A 23932-nucleotide genomic window follows, 5' to 3' on the forward strand; every position below is an offset into this window, starting at 1 on the left:
TTGTTGGACTGGACCTTGTTTTCCGTTTGATCCGCTGGGTCTTTTTCTTGTCCCCCTTTCCCAGCTCCCCCCTCCCTTGCGAGGATGATGGTCTTGTCCTCGCGCGGGCGGGGGCGGGGCCTCTGGCTGGCCTGGGTGCTCGCAAGTCTTCTTACAGGTAAGGAGGGCTTGGTTGCTATGGTAGCACCGCCGGGGGAAGGGGCAGCTGAGCGGAGATGCTGAGGACAGTTGGCGCGCCTCCTTAGTGCACCTGTGGTGAATGGGGGACGAGCCAACTAGGCTCGCGTCGCCACCCATTGCGGCTTCTTGTTTTTGTTTTTTTTTAATTAATGCTTTGGAGAAGAAAGAAGCAACTCCTCTTTCTCCTCTTTCTCTCTCTGGAGCACAAACAAGATAGGGCAGAAGTTAAAATGTAGTCTTGCGCTTGGGAAACCTGCAGGTTTGATCCAGCAAACCAAGCGCTGCTTAAGCAAGGCTGCATGCATGCTCGGGAGCAGATGCTTAAGTGAAGGATCTAGTTGCCTACTCTTGTTTTATAAGCTTGAAATGTGCTTGCGGGTCCTAGGGGATTCTGGGGCGGGGGGCGGGGGGGAGCAGACCATACAATTCTGAAATTGCCCATCCCTGCTGTAGTAGAATTGTAGAGTGGTAGCCAAATTTGAACTTGTATTATTGGGTGGCAAGATTCTATTTTCTTGTTGTACGTTTCTTTTCTGTACATATCTTGGATGGGGTCTATTTTCTACAGTAAAGAAAGACTTCATAAAAAATGACACTGGGCTTTGGTCAACAAGACTGAATATTTCATGCCACGCTAGTATTTATGGTGAGGTGAGGGTGGCAGCGGTTGTTGCAGTGTGTGAGCCTCACTGAACCGTTTGCTTTCTTTGAGCCCCCTCAATTCACACATTGGATTGTAAGTTCCACCCACTGCTGCGTTGTTGCGTTGAATAAAGATAGATGTATTCCTATTGTTCAACACTAAATATGTTACACGTTCTTGCATTTTCTTTAGCAGTAGCTGAAATGGAAGAAACCACTGACTCGCCACCTGAAAAGTTAAGTGAAACTGCTGTACCATTCACTGTGAAAAGCAGTTCTGTACCTGCAAGCAGCGATGGGCCTAAAGAATCGGTGCAGTACAGGACTGCAGAGATAGCTGATGCTATGATGGGTAGCAGCATACCTGCAGCTGAGCCTGTAGTTCTGTCAGTTGTTCCAGGTGAGTCCAAGGAGAGACATGTCTTGGAGCATGACACCGGCACCTGTGATGCAGCTGTTGATGGTGAATGCAGTACGCAGGGTATTGTTTCATTTTTATCTCAACCTGGGTCTCCTGTACAAGAGCAAGTAATAGATTCACCTGTAGTTCTGGAAGCAGTGCATCCTTCATCAGGAGAGGACTCTAATAGCACAGATGGTGTGAAAACCCCAAAAGTGAATTGTGAGGAAAGAAACATTACAGGGATAACAAACTTCACATTACAAATCTTGAATATTTCACAAGTAAGTGGAAAGCACTCTAATTTATTTTTTATATATTTATAAAAATTATAGATTTTGGAAGTTGAAAGGGACTATGGGGGCTGCTTCAAAGAGCAGTCCTAGGAGGGAGAAGCAATTTCTATTTCACAGAAACTGCTTCTTACTCCTTAAGCAAGGTGCGTTCCTACTGCTTATCAGCTGATGCATTACTCCAGCAAAGAAACATGCCTTGCTCCAGTAAAGAAATAACCAGGAGGTTGCTTTAAACTGTTGGTTGCTCCTTTGGAAGCCCTACTCTTATCAGAATGACATTGGGTGTAGGGTGGGTGTATGGGCGGGCAGGTGTGGGTCCTTCAAAATAACTTGGTGGGCCAAATTTGCCTATGCCTGGAATGAGGTTGTGGGTTGTGTCTCTGCTGATGGTGGCAAGTAGGTGAATGTCAAAATATCTCCTGAATTTCATGGTTGCAATGAAAGTTAAAAGCTCCCTAAGTCATTTAAAAACTGTTGTGCAGGTAATAAGTTTTTTTTAACCTGAATTGACCAAGTTCACCTTGCATGTAGAAGTATTTCACCGCCTTGTTGAGATCAGGATAATTAACATGAGCAATACTAAGTTAAATAATTTCCCATTACGACTTTAAAAATTCACTTTTCTGCTTCTCTTGCAGGATTTAATGGAGTTCTTAAATCCAAATGGCAGTGACTGTACCTTAGTCCTGTTTTATACTCCTTGGTGCCGTTTCTCTGCCAATCTGGCTCCTCATTTTAATTCTTTGCCCCGAGCATTCCCAACTCTTCATTTCTTGGCTTTGGATGCCTCTCAGCACAGCAGGTAACTTTTATATCCCTCTCCTTTCAGGACTACTGTACCATCTTCATGTATTTTAAGTCAGGGTTAAGCAAATGTGCAGAAGAGGACTTTTTCTTGAAAAGTGCATTTTAATTGAATAATACTTTGTCTATAAATTTATTATCCAAAATTTAGGCTGTTTTAATTGCATACATTCTGCCCAATTCACACTAATCCACATGCCCATTACCAGCACTTAGCAGAAACAACTGAAGACATTTTTGTTCCCACAGTTTCCCAGCTGGATGAATATGTCTCTGCTAAGGCTGTCTACTTTGTCTTGTTTTTAAACTCAACTTCTGTTTTCAACTATTTTTAGCTGTTTTTATTATACTTTGTACATTGCCTTTGGCCATATGTGGAAGGCAATTGATTAACAATACTATTAATTTTCTAGAGCGTCCGTTTGAGTCTAAAGTGTGTTGTGACCAAATATTTCTTCTATATTTCTTCTGCTGAAATTACCGTAGCTATGGTTCCTATTTTGTACTGAAAAACCCTCAGTTATTTTTTCATAGGGTTAAATGTAAGACATATTTAGCAAAGCTAACTCTTTAGTTGTTATCTTATGTCTTCACAGTTTATCAACCAGGTTTGGAACTGTGGCTGTTCCCAACATCCTTCTTTTTCAAGGAGCTAAGCCAATGGCAAGATTTAACCATACAGATCGAACCCTGGAAACACTGAAATCTTTCATTTTTAATCAGACAGGTAGGATTTATTTACTCATTTATTTAATATATTTGTATTCCACCATCCTCCCAAGTTGGGATTCAAGGCAGCTTACAACATTTAAAAACATCAGTTATATAATACAGAATAAAAAAAGAAACTCATTGACAACAATAATTAAAATGCACTTCAGCGTATTTAAAACCAACAATTAAAATACAATTTGTCCTGACAGCAGCCCAGTGATCAGCATCATCTGTACCTTAGTTTCCAAAGGTCTGTCAGAACAGGAAGATCTGAACAGGAAGCCAATCTAATCTCTCTTAGGAGGGGATTCCACAATTTGGGAGGAGAAAACACACTCTCATTCCAATCTCTCCCTTTTCTTTCTCAGTAGCTCTGAGTAGCCATCAACTCAGCACATGAGTATGCTATTACAGCCAAATCCTATCCTATTTGGTAAGGTGGGTTAAGGATCCTTCAGCTCTTGTGTGGTAGCAAGAGTTGGGAATGTAATAGATATCGCCTGGAGAATGTTGGTGACACATGGGGAGAATGCAAGAGGAGAAGGGTAACTGTTTCCACAGCTATCTCTTCCTACCTATGTTAGCAGTGGAGGAAACCCAATGTCTTATGTGTTCTTCTACACAACATGGGATAGTAAGTTGGGATCCACTTTGATTTCTTCCTTTCATGCTGCAGCGAATAATACAGAAAATGGCGATAGAAATAGACTTACATAAGCAAGCTCTGGTCACCAGTGACTCGTGAGAGAAAGCAATAAACCTTTCCCTCTACCGTGTGTGTTTACAGATCTTTATCTGGGCAAAAAAAGGAACTTTTCGGTCCAGTTTCTGTTGCTTTTCCCCTTGGAAGCTGAACAACATACAACTGACATTGTAGTTGGCTAATTAAGCTGTTGTTAAAATAGGAATTGTAAGCTTTCGTACTGGTACATTTTCAGGGAGAGGTGGAATTAGAGCTGTTTCCAAATGACACTAAAATACTTAAATTTGAGAGAGTCATATTTTACATGTTACAGTTAGAAATACCTATTTATTTAATGCACCAGGAAGCTATAATTCAAAAATTACAGAGCTCTGGTGATGTTCTAGCAGCTGATAGTTTAAATTGCTTAGGCCTAAATTTAAAATTGTAGGTGCCGTGTGCAAATATCTATAAGTAATGTTGATTCTGTTCAATCTTGCACCACACTAATAATGATTTTTTCCCCCAGGAATAGAGCCCAAGTCTGATGTGGTGGTAACTGAGGAAGATCAGGATGGTCCCCTGCCTAGCACACTGACTAGAGGCATAGACTGGCTTCTCTTATTTTCTTTACTGTTCCTCATCAGCTTTATCATGTATGCCACTGTCCGGACAGAGAGCATCCGGTGGTTAATACCTGGTCAAGATCAGGAACATCAGGAATGATATGTGAACTGAGAATTTTGTTTTCAGAAGAAGCTAAACAACATTAAATTAAATGGTGGATCGACTTTTTGTGATTTATTGCTAGATGTATTGTTAATCATACATCTCTCAGCAGAAATTCCTTGTGATACAAATATGAACATGCACAGCTGGAAATTGTTCATAAAGTTGTCATGAAGGAATGACAAAAATATCTATACCTATCTGATATGCTTAAGTTTTAGGAACAGTGTGGTGTCTTTTTGGGGACATCTGGTGATCTCTAGTAATGCAAATGAATTGCTGCTTCATATTTAAAAAACAAAGATGTTATGCACCTGTGAAAACTGTTGCAGATGGTGACAGTTGTAATAGGAAAAGATCAGGTATAGGTGTAAGATGGAGCTTTTAGAAAGTTTCCTGAGCCACCCCAGATGGTCATTTTAACTATGCTAGATTTGGAGCTGCAACAATTGACTCCTATGTTTTTCCTGCACATATTTTTTAAAAATATAAGTAGGGAATTTGTAAGAATTGGCTGTCTTGTCAATTTGATGCTGTCACACATGTGGTGCTATGATCACAGTATTTGGATGACAGTGCTGCTAACATGTCAGAGCTTTTAGTAAGGTTGCACTGACTATTGATACACGAACTTGACATTTATTTATGGCTGAACTAGGAATATATGTTTCAGCATTCTAAAGGATCAGAAAACACTAATATCAGGAATACACATAAATGATAATAAACAATCATACATTTTACCACATATTCCATGTTTTGCAATGTTAGATGTAATTTAAGCACTATTGTGAACTTAGTTAACCTTGAAAGGGTGTATCTCTGCTTGTTCATGTTATGGTTCTTATTTTGATGTGTTATAAAAAAATAGTATGACCTTTTAAAGGTAGACAATCCAATCCAATCCAATGAAGCTAGCTGCATTCCACATTCTGTACTACAGCAGCGCCAAAGTTCTATTGCATTTTAGAGATTTCTGTATCATAATAAATCCATTAACATCCAAATATCCTTTTGGGCATCTTCAGTGGTGGTCTTGGCATGGTTTTCAGTGTAGAATACTGTACTAAAATGCTTTAATCATACAAGGCACCAGAAACCAAGAAATATCTAAGGAAGCATCTGAAGGTTACATTCAGCTGTGGAGATGGCTGTCATCGCTGTCTTCTGTCCACATTAGCTGAGGTTCAGGTGCATTCATCAAGCTGGGAGTTGGGTGTACAAGTTGCTAGGTCCTTTGCATCCTTTTATTTCAAATGTGCAGGTTGGAGAGTTTGCAGTGCGTTTGTGGCGCAGCTATTGCCATGCAATCCTGCAGTGGCAGCACCGATTAACGCGCAGAGGGCAGAGAGATAAAGCGGACTTCCCTCTCTGTGGTCAACTTGTGGGTTGTCTGCAGTGGGTAATACAGATGGACAAGTACAATAGGAAAGTGTGTTTTTCTTCCAAGAAGCCCTAGGGCTTAGGCAGTAGCTGTAGGGACAGAGCCAGTTGCTGAGAAAGGTGGTAGCTGCTGTGGGAAAATCTCACAATGGACACGGCGGGTGGCTCGAATCTCTGGCGGGAGATTTCCCCACAACACTTGTTCTTCTAAAAATTGTTATGTCTGCTGTGAGAGTAAAGGGGCAGCGGAGTTTTACTTTGTGTTTCTTCCTTCGAGGAAAACCGAAAATTGATAAACCTCGCGGGAAGAGCGCAGGCCAGGCGGTCTCCAAGCGAACCCCCCCACCCCGGCTGGGGTAGGCGCGCCTAGCGGCTGTGGAGAAGAAGGCCAAGGGCCTAGGTGCGCTTAGGGCATAATTAAAACAAAGAGGGCGGGGAGAGCGACGGCCTCTCGGTCACGAGGCTTTCCGTTCCACCCCGCCTCTCCCTCAGCCGGGGAGAGGGGGAGTGGGCGGCGCATGCGCTTTCCCGTGGGAGGCGCCAGGTGGGCGGGCGGTGAAGCCACGCCGGAGCCATGCGAGGCGGCGCCTGGGCCAGCCTGAGGTGGCTGCGAGCGGGGCCGACGTCCGTGGCAGGACGAGGCAGCGGCAGAAGCGAGTGCTCCGCTATGGTGAGAGGTTGGGCGGCGAAGAAGGGAAGGGGAACTCGGAGGGACTCTCCCCACCCCGGCAGCAGCGTCACTTTGGGCGGCGTTGGGTTTCGTTTCTTCAACCCCCCCCCCCCGACTTCTCGGCCTCCCCTCCAGCGCAAAGTGGGTCCCGGTGACCTTTTGGTTTATACCCGCCCGTTCATTCATTCATAGTGGGATTCCTCCGACAAGCATCGAGAGTGATTCCTTGGGCTTTCCCGCGCCCCACTTTCCGACCCAACGAGGGAGGCTTGCACCAACTTTTGCTATTCCCACGTTTTGGATTCGGAAAGCACGAGCCATCCTTTGGAGAGAAAGTGCATTCAAATAGGTCTCCTCCTGTGTTTGGTAACGTTTCCTACCAGATGCTCACTGAGGTGCAAAGCCCAAAGTCTGGATTGTGTGCCATTTAAGATTTGGGAGGGGGATTCACGCGAATGAGTGCCCCCCTGTTTTCGAGGAATGGCGACGCATTTCTGTGCACCGCAAGCTAGCAGGTCAGGGAGAACAGCAGGCTTAGAAGTCTTGACACACTGACGTTTGCTTTTCTGTGTTCAAGTCCACCTCCTGCCTGAATTCGTGCAGCTCAGACACATGTTTACCATAACCACCTTAATGACAACAAGGCTGCATCGCATGGGACACTTCCAGACTGTCACTACTTTTGGGTAGGATACAGTTACATACTGTATCTGTAAATTCATGTTGCACAGTTAACGTTGATCTTGTGCAAGGAACCTGCTCAACCCTCCCCCCCCCAATAATTTTTCACTGGAAAAATATAGAATAACAGTTGCTCGATTCAACTTCATGTCATCTCTCTTGAAACAAATCAGAATAAATGCAGGTGCTTAGAAAATAGCCAGTATAACTGAAAATATTTTTTTTGTAACGGGTTCTTTCCACATATTAGTGTGAACACCAGATGCTAAACAGTAAACACACGTGTCAGTCAGCCCTGCAGTCAGCCCTTCTGTAGGAAGAAGCAGGGAATTTTCACTAATGCAACATATTAGTGGCCTGGTGCATGTTTGTTTACTCAGAGGTAAAACTCACTGCCTTGAATTCAGAGATACAAGTGGAAAACTTATTTAAATTGGCAGGGAGCCTGTATGTTAGTTGCAGGCTCATCAGTACTGAATAATAATAATAATAATAATAATAATAAAGAATAATAATAATAATTTATTATTTATACCCCACCCATCTGGCTGGCTTCCCCCAGCCACTCTGGGCGGTTTCCAACAGAACATTAAAATGCAATAATCTATTAAACATTAAAAGCCTCCCTAAACAGGGCTGCCTTCAGATGTCTTCTAAAGGTCTGGTAGTTGTTTTTTTCTTTGACATCTGGTGGGAGGGCGTTCCATAGGGTGGGTGCCACTACCAAGAAGGTATATTAAGGGAAGAAGATAATGCACACTTTGAGCAATGCAGAAATGTACTATAATAAAATGAGAAACACCAGGAACCTATTGCTGTTACACAATGCATGCTAGATTATGTTTAAAGGTAAGAATTCCTCAAAATTTAACTTGTTTGTATCACGCCTTTCCTCCACTGAGCTCAGAATGGGGAAAAAAATATTTCCCCATATTATTATTATAGCCTTAGGTACTTAGGTCGAGTAAGTGACTGACTTAAATTCACCCAGAGCGCTTCATGGGTGAGCAGATACACCTGTGACTATAAGAAGCACTTTTTAACATTTATTTTGCTCTAGGGAAATGCCTTGTGCTTCAAAATACAGAGAGATTACCATTTGCAGTAGTAATTGAAACAGAATAGAATAGATGAAATCAGGCATATAATTAAGGATTTGTGTCTGAATAATATTGACTTGTACTTGCATAAGAAGCAGAGAAATCAATTGCATATTCTTTCTGCCAGTTCTCTGGTACAAATTTTCCTCCTTGACAGAGCAATTTATGGGGATGTGAGTTCAGCACAATTATGCATGGTGCAAAATTCAGTAGTCTGAAAACTTCAGCATTTGTTTAAATGGCATTGAGGGGACACCAAATATGTTTCTGGCCATAATTTTTGTCAAGCGGGACTTGAAAATGTGGGGGCAATTGTTGGCAAACACAAATTTGTGTATGGTTATTTTGCATATCATGCCTTAAATATATACTGAGTACATAATGTAACAACTAGATAGAGAATTTTATTAGCTAGTAAAAATATGTAGTTCAGGATATATGCAGCCTACAAATAGGACCTGAGAGATGTGGGTTTGGGATCAGCCTCTGCAGTTTCAGCTGATTTTTATATATGTAGATCTTCCACAGAGCCTTGAAAGCTTCATTTGAGAATGTAAATTCAGAAAGAGTAAATACACTACAATTAAATACTGCCAGTTTAGGGGGTAGGCAGTGGACCTCTGGGTTTATATGAGGGAGTCTTGCAGCCCTAAGAAGCCTGAGCATTCCAGTGGTTTTAATCCCTCCTCAGCTTTCTTTATGATCAAAGTAGATTTCTATTAGCAAGTACTTGTGATCACCATCAATTTCTTTCCATACCACATTTCCACAAAATTGTACCCAAAGTGGCTCACAACATTCCGCCCATCTGGCTGGGTTTCCCCTGCCACTTTGGGCAGCTTCAAGCACATGGCGTCACTGCCAAAAATAACAACCACTTTTAATTTTCTTAAAATTTTATTGTAGGATTCATCTGAATGTTTTAATTAGTAAACTCTGATTTGGAATTGGTTAGAAGAAAGTTGGGTCTGAGTAAAAATTGCAATAGGTTGTATCCTTGTGGTCTTTTTCAACTTTACAATGTTAGTCCTACTTTGATTCGGCCCCTTGAAAATAATGAGCATGAAAATGTTAGGTTCATTAATTTCATTGGGTCTCCTCTGAGTAGAGCTTATTCAGATATTACCCAGTGTTATTTTGGGTTACATTCTGTAGTAAAATATACATAGGTGTACAAATTGAAGACCTGGGGTTTAGCCTTGACTGCCAGAAATGTGCCCTGTGTGCTTAAGTGAGATGTGTGACAGACTGACTGGTACCTCAGGTTCCTTCTTTGTACAAAGAAAAAATACTGCCTATTTCACAGACGAGTTAGAGATCTAAATTAACTGCTGGCTTCCACAAATACATAGGAGACACTTTCAAATATGACTAGTATGACAAACTACCCAGACATGGTTTTCCCGTGCAAAACTGCTGCAGAAGGACATGGAATTTTGCAACATCAAAAGCAAACAGTATGGGGACATTGAATTGTCAATATTGGACAAGCAACTGAAACAGCCATACTTGACCCGTTATCTTGTCATTGCATCCTACCTCATAACTGCTTTAAAGATGGTCAGCAAATAAAAGTTAGCGATTATAATTAATCTGGGAAAGCTAGAGTATGGCATCCACCAAACCTCCTATATCTGTAATTCAGGTATCAGAGTGATGTCAGAAAAGAATGGAAGGATGACCAGTTATTTGATAACAGTGCCCTTTGGTTCAGACTCCATGAAAGCATTTCAGACCTCTGCCTGAGGCTTAAAATCATGATCCCCTTGCCCTGTTTATCCTCATATTCTTCACATGTGCTTATTATATTAAAATGTTGTTCAAGTGTTTTGTTTTGTTTTTAAAAACAACCCTGTGTATTATTATTTTTATACAAAAATATACACAGAAAGACAAAATATACAAGCTTGAAAAATATACTATCACTGCAATCTTATGCATGTCTACATAGATGTAAACCCCATTAAGTTAAATGGGAATTACTTTCATGTAAGTGGATTGCAGCCTAACTATATTAAATATCGATTAAGATTCCAAAATAAAAAAGAAGCATTCTTCCCCCTAAAGATAATTTATATTTTGATAATAACTATCTCATCAACAAATCCTTTCACATTAAATTTGAATAGTAATTATTAACAGGCTAGATATAAAATTTGTCACCAGTCATTAGGCTTCCAAAATTTGTAATTACTACCAACCATTTAATATGCAGTTAATTTGATTAAAATATGTAGTTAATTTGATTAAAATATGCAGTTAATTTGATTAATTTTTAAAGGTTTAGTATGAGATTTCTAAAACTTCAAAAGTAATCCTAACTGCAGTAAATAAACACATACATACATATTCCACTCTGAATATTTTAAGGACATGAGAAATACAATTCTTTGGAAATGTCTGACTGAGAGAAACTAATGTGTACTTCATCTTGATAGTTAATGTAATGTAATGGCCGTATTGGCAATTCCATATTCAGTTTCACTTGTTTCATCTTGTGCTCATGAGCGATGCAGGAAAGATAATTGAAAGTATAATTGTGGAATATCTATAATTATTTTTGTAGAACCAGTGAAAGCATATTTCATTGCTAACAAGAAATCATTTAATCATGCTAAAGGGAGGGGTTATTTTTTGCTGCACAATTATGTTAACTATAGGTTATTTGTTTTGTGAGGGATTTTTTTCCTCTTTCATGTTAAGTAATGTCTTTAAGTTTTGTACGTATTTGTTTATGTTTATTTTGGTGTCTACAAAATGTTTTGTAATAAAGGAAAATTTTAACAGCCTGTTTGGCTTTATATTATCATGAATCACTATCGAGACTTGAAATAATACAGTGCCATCTAGTGGGTAAACTTAACTTTTCACGCAGCAAATGTAGTTGCTCAGATAAAGGATTCATTTTTAAAAATTGTCCATGGTTGAAATATATATGAGTATGAGGTTGAATTTTGAAGTTTACATTGTGATCTCATACATGTCTTCTCAGAAGTAAGTATCATTTAGTTCATTGGGACTTACAGTCACATGGGTATAAAATTGGAGGCTTACAGTGCAACCCCAACTGTGTCTACTCAGAAGTAATGCACATTATGAGAAAGTTCTGAATTTGGAGACCAGAACATTTTCCAGCCCCAGTTTAACAGTGTGGGGTGCTTGTGTTCAAGATCCTCACTGTTCCATTCCATTTCCTCTAAGTTTTCCATTCACTCAGCATTCTGTAGGCACAGAATATGCTCATTGGGTAGTTTTGATGTTTGTGTGGTGGAGTGAACACATCAATGCCAAGCCCCAGATATATTAAAATCTAGCATGTATCTATTAAGTTCTATGGGCAGCTGTCACTTGCATCTCTTGGAACATTTAAAAATAGCTCATTGGTTTGTATTCAGTGTTGGTCATACTCAGAATACACCCACTGACTTGAATGGGTATGACTAAAATGTATTAATTTCAGTGGGTGTACTCTAAACAGAATTTAGTTGGCTATAAGTCAGGCATAGGCAAACTCGGCCCTCCAGATGTTTTGGGACTAAAATTTCCACCATCCCTGACCACTGGTCCTGTTAGCTAGGGATGATGGGAGTTGTAGTCTCAAAATATCTGGAGGGCCGAGTTTGCCTATGCCTGCTATAAGTTAATATGTGTAACCATCTTTGCTATATGTCATTGAAGTACATGGTTACTAACTTTTCAAATATGGCTATATCAGAATGAGTGGAAATAGTTGAACTCACAGGATTCTTCGGTTACTTCAGGACTTTTGATGTTGGATAGTTTTCAGATCACTCAGAGACAATTATAATAATACCATAAGACAAAAACACTTTTGACTACATACTTAATTCGGTATAATTTAAAACACTTAGCTCTGTTGAGTTGTATTGCTCTCAGAGTGAGAGAGATAAGCATATATTCCATTCAAACAAGTGAGATTTAAAAAGTGTTTAACTTTGGCAGGATCATGCACACAGCATCTCATAGTGTCAGCTTTAGAACACTAATACCTGTAGCATATATACATTTACAGGTAGGTAGCCGTGTTGGTCTGCCATAGTCAAAACAAAATAATAATAATAATAATAATAATAAAATCCTTCCAGTAGCACCTTAGAGACCAACTAAGTTTGTTCTTGGTATGAGCTTTCGTGTGCATGCACACTTCTTCAGATACATGCTTATTTGGAAGCAAATATTCAATGGCACTTACTCCCTAGCTGAGAGTTCTAGTTACAGGTAGGTAGCCGTGTTGGTCTGCTGTAGTCGAAACAAAATAAAGAAATTCCTTCCAGTATCTGAAGAAGTGTGCATGCACACAAAAGTTCATATCAATGACAAACCTAGTTGCTCAGGTGCTACTGGAAGGATTTTTTTTTTATTATCCTAGTTGAGAGTGTTTAGGATGCCACCTAAGATACATGTTAATTTAAAAACAACACATGGGCAGACAAAGGAGCTGCCATAGTCCAACATCCCATTCTTACAGTGGCCAGCTAGATGCTCATGGGAAGCCTGTTTGCAGGACATGAGTACAAGAGCACTTTCCCCACTTGTTCCCCAACAGGTGGTATTCAAAGGCATACTGCGTCCAAACTTGGAGGTAGCGCAGAGCCATCGTGACCTTGGCCTAGGTGCTGTATGTAAGTGGATGGAAATGAATGGTTTGCCTGAAACAAATATAATGACCTCATATTTTTTGGTTAATGTTGTTCTGCAGTATTTTCACTGTGACTACATAAACCAGTATGACAAAAAACACATTATAGCTTTTGATAAGGAGCAGAACTTGGAAACCATGATTTTGAAATCCACCCCCCCTTTGCCTTGATAGTCTTCTCAGCTTCACTGGTTGACTACGGAAGAAAGGAACCAAGTTTTACACGAGCTCAAAGCTTCAGGATGGTCTGAGCTGACTGAAAGGGATGCCATATACAAAGAATTCATCTTCAAAACGTTCAACCAGGTAAATACTTCATTATTGCTATTTTAAGGAAATGCATTTAGCTTATATTTTTACTTCTTAGCTACCGGAACCTGTTCTTAAAAGGCCAATCTATTCACACAAATATTATCACTTTAAAAGTACTGGCCAAATCCTGATTTAGGTTCCATAGATATCATTTCAGTTCTTTAGTGTTAAATCACTCTTACAATGAATGAGACAGTCCATACTTGAATGACTGGGGCAGGCCATTTGTAGCTCTGGATATTTATCGATGCCACTCCTTTTTTTTTATATAAAGAATTTATTAACATTTTCATAACACAACACAAACCCAAACCCACACCTACAAATACATAACAAATACAAATACATATATTGCCAGGATTCTTCTTCTTGTTTATATACCTAAGGAAAAAAAAAATTCTATTTTCGAATCTTGACGTTTGACTTCCCCTGCCTTTTCACCTTCGGTTTTAAAACTGTATTTTACTTCCATAACAACTTTTCTCTAAAAAACAAAACAAAGAAATTAACTTCAAATAAAGATAACACCATTATCTTAATCTTCATGTTCTAACATAAATCTTAACAAAGTATTCTTATAAAATCTAAACTTATTTCTTCTGTCCTTTATCATGCTGCTATTAACATAAAATCTCAATATCTCCTTACTTAATCAAGATAGACTTACAATTAACAACCTTCACCCTCCGAATTCAGGTACCATAACAAGCCATTTAAATTTTACATTTAATACTTCACCCCACACCCCTCTGTCCATTGTCTTTCTCTGTCTTTCGCCGGAACCAATCTTCCAATTGTCTTCTTTTCCCAAATGTCCACAGATCCAGGCAGCATTCACAACAAACCTTGCATCAAGCTTCAGGATACACATCCCCTCTTTTCTGGACTCCTCCGCTTCTTTGTACCATACTTCTTCGTCTTGTAGATATCTTAATTCCACGTCCCTTGCCCCCCGAGCTCCCACCTCGGGGTCTGGATATTGCAAATCTTGCCGTTCCGGGACTGCCACCCCCAAAGAACGGTTCTTTTTCCCGGAGTCGCCCAGCCATTTCAAACCATCCTTCAAGTATCCCTTCTAACTCTTTGCCAAGGTTTGCTTCCATTGTGTAAAACTTTTGAAAAGCCTCCTCTGTGGAAAGTGAATTTTTTTTATTTATTATCCCACTCAAGACTTTCAATTTCCGATTGAGCAGTTCCAGTCTCAAGACAGTAAGCATTTCTTCGTCCGTTAGTCCAGAGTTCAAAATAAGTTCAAACACAAAGTCCAGCATGTTGGGGGAGGGGGTGAGTGTCAAATTTCAGTTCCTGTCTTTTCCTTCCTTTGTTTCAATTATTTCCCACGTCAGTCAGTCCAAATTTCCCATCGCCATTTTTTCTGAAGCCAGAGCGTAAAGACCAAAACTTTGAACGGAGATATTTTCTGCCCACTTAATCCCCAAAGGGAAATCTCAGCAGTCTCAGTTTTCAAATTCCAGACACATTATATCCATTGTTGTAGCAGCAGTCACTTAAACTGGTTATTTTCTTTCCTTCTCCCGAAGGGAGGGAGGCAGGCTGCCTTTCCTCTTCCCCCCGGATCGTTCCAAAGGTAAAAAAGTCAGTCAAATACTCACGACCACCGGGTTCTTTCAAATCATTAATGACAGGTAGAACTTAGACGCTCATCTCGGGATTTGTCGCCGCATTTACATCCCGGTTGGGGCATGTCCCCTATAGCCCGGCTCCGTCGTCCCTTCACCCCCACTCCCCCTTTACAGGGGGAGCGAGGGAAGCGTTCGGAGCCACAACGGGCACAGCCGGGGAGCCCAGGGTGCGGGACGCTCTTCCCGCACCCCACCGGAGCCCCGCTTTGCGGTAGCGGGGCTCCAACCCCCGGGATGGACTGGGCGCTTCGCAGCCGAAGCAGCCCACGACCACCCGCTATGGCGTCGCCGCCGGAAGTCCTTATCGATGCCACTCCTAATTCGAAAGCTAATTAAACTTAGCTTGACTTCAGTTCATGTTATCTGATTTTCAGAAAGAATTTGCATACTTCCTGCTGCTTTTTTTCCTGTGCTAGTGGGATTCTGGAAAGTAAGCTTCACTAGCAGAAAAGCATGCTTGGTGAGGAGGTTTCAGAAGGATTAGTTTGGACAAGGGAAGATTAAGAAACCCCTTTCTGCCCACCAATTCTCTGATTTAAAATACTTTGCTGTGTACCCGTTTAGTATGACCCATATTCTAGCACACAAGCAGTTCCACCATCATGTTTAGTTAGGCATTGAAATGGTACTAGGAAGCAACTTGTGACATATAATCCTTTTGACTTAATGTGAGTTAAAATGATCAAATTTTGCTTTTGGAGATAGATTTAAATCTTTAACATTTCAGTTCCATGCTGTTGATAATACTTACTATTACCCCAATGCTTTTAATTTATAAAAACTTCCAAAAGCATGTGTTTGTGTGCGCGCGCGCACACAAACACACACACGAGAGCAGATCTAATAGATCTAATACAACCTGTGCCTAAAACTCAGCTATGTATCAGTCAGTATAGTTTAAGGTCAGGATGTAAACTACCATATTCTTCTTCAAGTTAATAAATCTTCAGTTTACAGAACATAATACAACTATTTAACAAAAGTCAGACAGCCAAGAAGTATAATTTCCTCAGTGATCTTCACTTTGCCCTTTGCAGATGGCATAAAATCAGGTGCGTAAAAAGCTGACAAGTTGAAATGACATAAAAGGCATTTCAGATTTATTTGTTGCACATGATATTGAGTTGATTGATCTGTTCATTGAAATTTTATTGCTTTCACAGATAACACAAATGACATATGATGCTTAGAAAACTCTTTATTCATTCCAGGTTTTGAAGACTGTATATCAACAGATGTTAACATACCTTATTGCCAAAGTTTTGTAAGCCCATAGGAATATCTATTATTTTGTGTATTACATCCAGCGGAGGAAGAATGGACAGATTCTTTGCAAATCAGGGTAAATATGGGTCAGAGGTAGTTTACTTGGTAAAAGTTTTCACTGACAAGCTGTCAAGTTATGGATTTACGGAATTGTTCTAAAATACCATGCTTTAGAATTCTGACAATCTATATATCTTCTACCATGTTGTAAATACGATATAACATCTTCCCTCCCCCTCCTTTTTTCCTTTTGTGTCATGTCTTTTAGAAAGTCAGCCTATAGGCAGGGACTGCCTTGTTTATCTTACAAAAGCTACTCTGGGAGCCTTTTTGGCTGAAGGAAGGAGACATAAAAATGCTTTTAAATACGTAAGACCTAATGGCTTATGCTCAGACCATAGGTGAAGAATAAAAAGGTAGAATAGGAACTCCTTTTTTCCTTTTCTTTCATTGCTTTTAGATTATACTTACCATTATATTGCCTTTGATGTTGTGTCTGAACAATGCAGTCATGGTCTTTTATCTTAAACTTGCTCATGTGACCATATTCTTTTCATCTGTGGGGAGAGGAATGATCAATGTGAATAGGATTCTTGCAGGTACATATAAATCTGATAGTAAAATCTTACCATAATAATATATGTTACTTAATATTTGTATAGCACTCTTAGTTGTTCAAAGTCCATTTTTAATCCATACAACAACCCAGGACTGAGGCTGTGAGAGAGTAGCTTGCTTAAGTTCATGGGTGACATAAGATTCAAACCAGGGTTTCCAATTATGATTCATAACTTGGTTTCCAACTACTACCCAAAAGAGTTCTATATTTATGCACAGCCCACAGTGAAAAACCAGTCTCTAGAGCTGCGGTTCCCAATGTGGGGCACCTCCCCAGGGGGGCAATTTGATTTTTAAGGGGGACAATTTGAGAATGAGTTATTAACAGTTAATGGCCTTTTGGGCTTCTTCCACGTGAATAGAAGTTCACTTTTTGAATAATAAGAATTATATGTCATGGCAGGGGTGGCATCAGGATTTTAAAGATGCTTAGGTACAGTGGTGCCCCGCTAGACGAAAATAATTCGTCCCGCGAAAATTTTCGTCTAGCGGGGTTTTCGTCTTGCGGAGCGGCAATGGGAGCCGCGCTCCGCAAAAACGAAAAAAAAAGACGAAATTTTTTCGTCTTGCGAGGCAGCCCCATAGACTTTTTCGTCTAGCGGGGCAGCCTCCTGCTAGACGAATGCTTTCGTCTAGCGAGTTTTTCGTCTAGCGAAGCATTCGTCTAGCGGGGTACCACTGTAGATGCTTAGGTAGGTAAATGGCAAAAAAATGTCCTTAAGGAGGACATTGCTGCATTTCTTTTTTTTTTTACGTGATGATTGATAAGTGAGTCGGCTAATCCTCCGAAGATTTTAAAGCTGGTACAGATCGGGACTTTTAAAAGTGGAAAATATATGAAATATAACAAAGAACAAGATGGCGATGGTCCAAATGTGACTTTTGGACTTCAACCAGCAAGGGCGAAAGAAGGAATGTGGAGTACAGACTTAAAATCACACAGCGATACTGTTTGTTTGGACTTATCTTACTTGTTGGATATGTCAGCGGCTGCGGAAATATTGAAAGAGAAAGCAAAGCAATAGTTTTGATAATAGAGCCTCTGGAATTTTGAAGCATGGGAAGTCGTAAACAAAATTTAAAGTAATAATTTGGACAATTTGGAACTTTTCTTTTTGTTTTATAATTGGAGAAATAATTTGGAATGTAATTCGGAATGTTTCATATGATATTGTTTATATTGGAAACCACAATAAATATGATTTGTAAAAAAAAAAAAAAGGAAATGGCAAAATATATGGTTGGGAACCACTGCTCTAGAGGAAAGCTGATCTTCATTTGAGCGAGGAAATATGGCTGTTGAAGAACTGATTATATACATCCGAACAGAAAGAAGCTCTTTACACTTCCTATTTTTGCCTATATTTTTTCTTTTTAAAAAAGGAACAGAAAAATTGGGGATTTTGGAGAAACAACTATCTGTTACTTTCCTGTTTAATATGTAGGCAGTTCAGTAAGCTTCGCTGAAAATTACAGCTATAACTTGAATTCATTGTCTCTTGTGGATTTTTTTTAAAGGTACAAAACACATGCAGTTATCAATTAAAACCTAATTCATTATGTATCAAAATTCTGCAGTGCAGCATTCATTAACCCTATTTCCTCTCAGCGTGCATAACAAAAGTCTTGCAAACATCTAGACCAGAGAAGGTCAGTTTACCAGATGTTTGGAGATGAGACATCTCTGCTTTGCATCACCTCTTGTTTGTTTCTGATTGCATCCCGGTCTGTCTCTTGAAAAGGGCCATCATCACAAGGCTGGATTTCATCACAAAAGGAATACCCTTCAAAATCATGTGTTTGACTGGAAAGATTCTTCTCTGGGTTTTGTGTGTGTGTGTGTGTGTGTGTGTGTGTGTTTTGTAGGTAGCATAGAATATGATTACAGTTGAAAGGGTAGAGGAAACGGCATTCCTTGAGTTTGGAAGTAGTTACGGAGTTTCTTCCTTTCTCCCGTATTGTCAGCCAAGTTTCCTGTTTATTTTGGCCAAACGGCAATAGAAGAGAGAAGGATATTTAGAAAAAGGGGCACATGTTGAAGATACGCAGGACTGGCTGGGATACTTGAAGGCAGTTTACAAAAAACTACTATGTTTATTAAATAAAGGCTTCAAGTTAAAGACTTCATTTAGCTTTTGGTACCACTTTTTTGCGTCTTATAACTGATGTGAGAAAGTAAACCCTGTGAGTGTCAGGACTGTAGTTAATATTTTTTAACAGGGTGGTATTCCTGTTTGAAGACTCCTAGTCTGATTTTTAAGATGCATGACTAGGTTATATTTCAGTCTTGTTAGATACATGAATAATCTAATGGAAGTAGGCTGCAGGCAGGTTGCCAATTCAGTTGTACAAAGAAATATGTTTCAGGAATCCCGCTGAGCTGAGTTGAGTTTCCTGAATATTTTTTCAGGGTTCTTGACTTCATCTGCAGTGACTGTATTTCACGATCCTGAACCATAAGAATCATAGTGGATATCCCTTTATAATGTTTCTTGTCATATATTTGTATAAAGGCTTGCACAGTATGCAGAGCAAACTAAATAGTAGTTTTGCTACTGAAGTTTTATTAACTGTCAATTCCTTAACTCCAGTAAGTTTGGTAATTTCTGAAAGCATACAGGTTTCTCTCAGTTGCCTGTCTCCTATTAGGGTATTTTTTGCACATTTGTAAGTGTCCTTGGGCCCATTAAATGATACTCTTCTCTGAGATTTATAATTAATATTTTTTTATTTAGCATGGATTGATAGTATCTAATTCTCATAGTTTTGGAGAAATGTTTGAGGTAAGGCAAGTGAATGTTTCAGTCCAGCAACAGCAATCTGCACATAGAAATAGGTTTCCATGCATGGATTTGCTGTAGACACACATCACACATGGGGTGCGGGGAAGAGTCCTGCTATTTGTGTGCAGTGCAACAATTGAAGGAGAGGGAATTGTGTCAAAATCCTCTCAATAACGTATCACTGAAAAGCTTCACCCCACACAGTAGCTTCCGTTAGGTGTTGAGTGGGTGGAGTAACGAAAAAGGAAAGCATGAAGACCCTTTCTGAATGTTGTTGGGAGAGATTCCACACAGAAGGGAGAACTGTGAACACAGCAGCAGATTGAATAGACACTTGTTGTGGTTGTCAACCTCCCAGCATGTCTCTCAATTTGGGTCCTGAAGGATGTTGGGTAGGGATTTATCTTGGTTTGCACCACTGAACCAAAGAATGCAAAGGGGAAAGCCACAGTCTGACACTCAAAAAGTAGAATTTAATATGCTGTCTAATATGGCTGATGTGTGTTGATTTGTTTGTTAATTGACATTAAGGCAGAGTTCCTGGTTTGGATCTTTTTCTACCTGTTCTCACCCCATCTAGCAATATTTGTAAGAGTTGAGTCCTGATAGTAGCTCTGTGTTTTGGGGGGTACTTATGCTGGCGATGGCTCAAAAACCCAACAGGGCTTTCGGCTGAGTTTTTTTGGGGGAAAGATTCAGGGCTCTAGATTAGTTGTCTCTAATGTGTTCAGACCTGGGGCTCACGTTTAACTCAAACATGCACTTGGGGGCCTATTTCTTAAATTTTCTTAAAACAGTTGTATGGTGGTAGTGCTGCTGTTGCAGACCCCTCTTGTATTAAACCATGACCCAATAATGGGTCCCTCCCAGCCCACTAATTGAAAACCAATGGTCAGGTGGCTGAGGTGCTAGACAGGTATTTGGAGACAGTAATGGGCTTGATATGGGCCAATAAATTGAAGCTGAACCCTGAAAAAACACAGGTGTTGTGTGTTTCAAGTTGTCAAGGAAGCAGGTAGACTGCTTGTTTCAGGCAGAGTTGCATTCTCCTGGAAGGATCAGGTCCATACTCCTGGATCCCATATTGTCACTTAAGATCCAGGTGGCCTTGGTAGCTAGGAGTAACGGTTAGTTCACCAGCTCTGGCTCCTTTTGGATAGAGATGACTTGGCCACATTACCCCATGCTCTGGTAACTTCCAAACTGGATTATTGCAATGTGCTCCACATTAGGCTGCCCTTGAAGACAACTCAGAAACTTCAGCTGTTTTGAAATGCAGTAGCCAGATTAATTGGCAGGGGTTGCCTTTAGAACCCATAAAACCCCTGTTCTACAGTGGCTGCCAGTTCATTTCTGGTTCCAATTTAAGGTGCTCACACTAGTGTTTAAAGCTCTAAATCACTTAGGTCCCAAATATTAGAGACCATCTCCTGTCCTACAGACCCTCTTGGGTGTTAGGATCAGCAGAAGGGACCCTCTTAATAGTTCAACCACCCTTTTAAGTTTTGGGTGGTGTTGACTCAGGGGAAGGCATTCTCTGTGGCAGCCTGTGAGTCGTGCAATTCCGTCCCCCCAGATGTGGGTCTGATGTCTTTATTGTACAGCTTTCAGTGAATGCTGAACATGCACCTCTTTACCCCAAGACATGTGTTTTCAGCACCCACCCTATGACTGTAATTTTTTTTAGCTGTTTTTAATACTGATTTGTAATTTGTTGTCACCTGCTCTGAGGACCCGCTGGTGAAGGGTAGGTCATTACATATTAGGAATAATAGATAGCTCATTGCTACACATAGTCTACAATGCCATTTGTACTTAGCTGGAAGTAATCTCCATTGAACACAGTGGGACTTACTTCTTTGTAACATTGCCTTGTTAATAGCTGCTAGCACCTGTTCCCTTGCTAACTACCACCAAAATATAATTGCTTTGGCAGACTGCACACGGCATTCTGTGTGTGCACCAGGGCTTTTTAGGCCCCCTTCTCCCCACCCTTGGAACCTCTCTTGCCAAAGCTGCTTCTGAAAGTCAGGAGATGGCTCCCCCCCCCCGACGACATTCATTGTCAACACAGCCACAAGTTGGCAACCCCTCTTTATGTGATTGGGGCTCTTTTGATCTTGGCCTTTGAATTCTGCAAAACTACAGCTATTGCAGTTATACACACGTTATAAAATGTGAATACTGTACTTTGGAGCACAGAGCACAAGTTGAAGAATTTAATTCTCTCCATCTGGAACTTAGAACTTTTCAGCTGAGGGACAACCAGCTCTGCTTATAAATGGAGCATTAGGGGTGACCTAGATGGACTGGTCTCTTCTATTCTTTATGTGTGGTGATGGCTTCTTGGCATAAAGTGCTGGGTTTTATTTATTTATTTTTATCTCTACTTAATTAAGTACCATGAAGGGAATACTTACCTTAGTCTGTGGTAGAATTCTTTGGCATAGGTTTTTAATTAATTGGCAGCTTGCTGGAGTCAGCTATTTCCTAACTGTAGGTCAGCTTGCTGTATAAAACAATTAAATCCTTGGGAACTTACTTGAATTTGGATACATTCTTCCCCTACCCCGCCACTCTGTAACTTTCTCATCACATCCTTTTGTCTTCTCTGTTGATCAAAGTTGAGTCAAGTTGTTTTTATGGGCATAGTCCAAATATTTCATAGCTGTCTTGCAATACTTAATCCTTTGGCTCTTTGACTGAAAAATGTCTACGCCTTTTTATGTACTGAAAACATAATATCTTTTAGCCTACAACCTGCAAACTTAAAATGAATTTTATGTCAAATATTCAGTTGTAGGCCACATCTCTTGCTTTTTATATGCCACAGTGGCCTTGTGTTTCCCTCCCCTCCATTGTCTGATAGTGAGGTCATTTCTAGTCCTCTGAGAAACTTTATTCCCAGCCAGATGCGGCCCATATATTAAAAGTAGCACCTGTGGCTAATATCACAGCAGCTTACCATAAATTTACATGGTAACCAGGATTATATCTGTCAAGACTGTTAGAAATGTCTAGATTTAATTTGATTTCCAGTATTGAAGGGGTTCTCCTAACATTTTGCTTCATAACTATATTTTAAAAGTTTTAAAAATCACTCCACTGTAAAGGTTTTTATGACACTCCCAGCACCCATTAAGTTGATTTGTTAAATGGAGGTCAGAGTAATGCAACTTGGCTGTATTAGGATCGGAAACAAAAGCATTTGTGACAAATTTAGCCCTTTTGTGTGAATCTTCTTGGAGTCACACCAGTGATTGCTTTCGGGTGTAGCTTGTGTCAGATGTGCTTCTTTTCTAAAGAAGAGCACTGAAAATCTGATAGGTTGACCATTCAAAAGCCAAGTTCATTTTCATGGCTTTCAGTAGATTCATTGTCCTAGTTGTCCCCTTTTTATACTGTTGCACTTGATTACCTTTTGAATGAGTTTTATATCCACCTACGTTGGGCCTGTGTTTTTCATATGTTTTTTCCTGAGCCGCCTCATTTCCCATTATCCTGAGTCCTCTGCCATATGCTGTGATTTGCGCACCTGCAAAGTTTATAACAGTAATTCTTTGGGTAGTTAGGTTGATGGGTAGCCTCCCTGTATATAGGGATAAAATAGCCGATTTGCTATAAATCAAGGTTATTTACGAGCAGTGTTTGAAAGCGGAGAAAAACCTCTGTATTTGAAAATGGTGGTTGAATATTGAACTTCTGGTTTCTGTACCTGTTTGAGGTTATTTATTTTATGAAAAGCTGGTGGTAAAATTTCCAGAACTAACAGATATCAATTCACAGGTGCAATATTATCAAAACCTTAGTGCAAGAGTAGACTGGTAACACAATTCTAAGCATAATAATAATAATAATAATAATAATAATTTATTTATACCCCCCCATCTGGCTGGGTTTCCCCAGCCACTCTGGGCAGCTTTCAACCGAATATTAAAAACAAAACAGCATCAAGCATTAAAAACTTCCCTAAACAGGGCTGCCTTCTCATATATATATATATATATACATATATACAAATGAGAAAAACAAGTAGTTCTGACGTGACCAGATCCTCTTTTGGTTTATAACTTCTCATTGGGTGAGTAAATAACACTCTTGTATCTGACTCAAAAGATTGCAGGGCAAAGGTTTAGCTGTGAGACCTGGAAGCTTTCCATCCATTCGTAATTTTAACATGCTGCTAGTGCCAAAAGCTAATTTCCTGGGTGATGATTAAATGAAGTTTAAAATTAACCATTTATCATCATTTCTTCTGTCTTGAGAGAAAGGCTAGGAAACTGGTAAACCTGATCAACATGGTGTTTTTTTTAAAAAAAATATTTTATTATGAAATTTGGCATTGTTTTTCCTTGTAATAGGAGAATTT

General features: G+C 39.9%; 2 protein-coding genes across 5 annotated transcripts in view; both read left to right on the forward strand.

Annotated features, from left to right (window-relative positions):
• Positions 1 to 4509, forward strand: TXNDC15 (thioredoxin domain containing 15). Of its 3 annotated transcripts, none has more exons than XM_033140124.1 (5): positions 1 to 157; positions 1016 to 1506; positions 2157 to 2320; positions 2919 to 3049; positions 3405 to 3451. In XM_033140124.1, exons 1-5 carry the CDS (start codon positions 85 to 87, stop codon positions 3434 to 3436), a joined length of 891 nt encoding a protein of 296 aa, XP_032996015.1. In that variant the 5' UTR covers positions 1 to 84; the 3' UTR covers positions 3437 to 3451. The 3 variants fall into 3 exon arrangements, with proteins under 3 accessions (XP_032996015.1, XP_032996013.1, XP_032996014.1); XM_033140122.1 differs by lacking the exon at positions 3405 to 3451 and adding an exon at positions 4248 to 4509 and having other exon boundaries at positions 2 to 157; XM_033140123.1 differs by lacking the exon at positions 3405 to 3451 and adding an exon at positions 4248 to 4509 and having other exon boundaries at positions 2 to 157; positions 1019 to 1506.
• Positions 4510 to 6350: 1841 nt separating this feature from the next.
• Positions 6351 to 23932, forward strand: part of PCBD2 (pterin-4 alpha-carbinolamine dehydratase 2) — a 35403-nt gene continuing 17821 nt past the window's right edge. The window contains exons 1-2 of one of the 2 annotated variants that reach the window (XM_033140125.1): positions 6351 to 6500; positions 13116 to 13247. In XM_033140125.1, the coding sequence (XP_032996016.1) occupies positions 6405 to 6500; positions 13116 to 13247 (228 nt within the window). In that variant the 5' untranslated portion in view covers positions 6351 to 6404. Of the gene's footprint in view, positions 6501 to 13114; positions 13248 to 16107; positions 16239 to 23932 lie in introns of those variants that run through there. The other variant, XM_033140126.1, reaches the window with a different exon arrangement.

This window comes from Lacerta agilis, chromosome 2 (genome assembly GCF_009819535.1).
Source record: "Lacerta agilis isolate rLacAgi1 chromosome 2, rLacAgi1.pri, whole genome shotgun sequence".
Lineage (NCBI taxonomy): Eukaryota > Metazoa > Chordata > Lepidosauria > Squamata > Lacertidae > Lacerta > Lacerta agilis.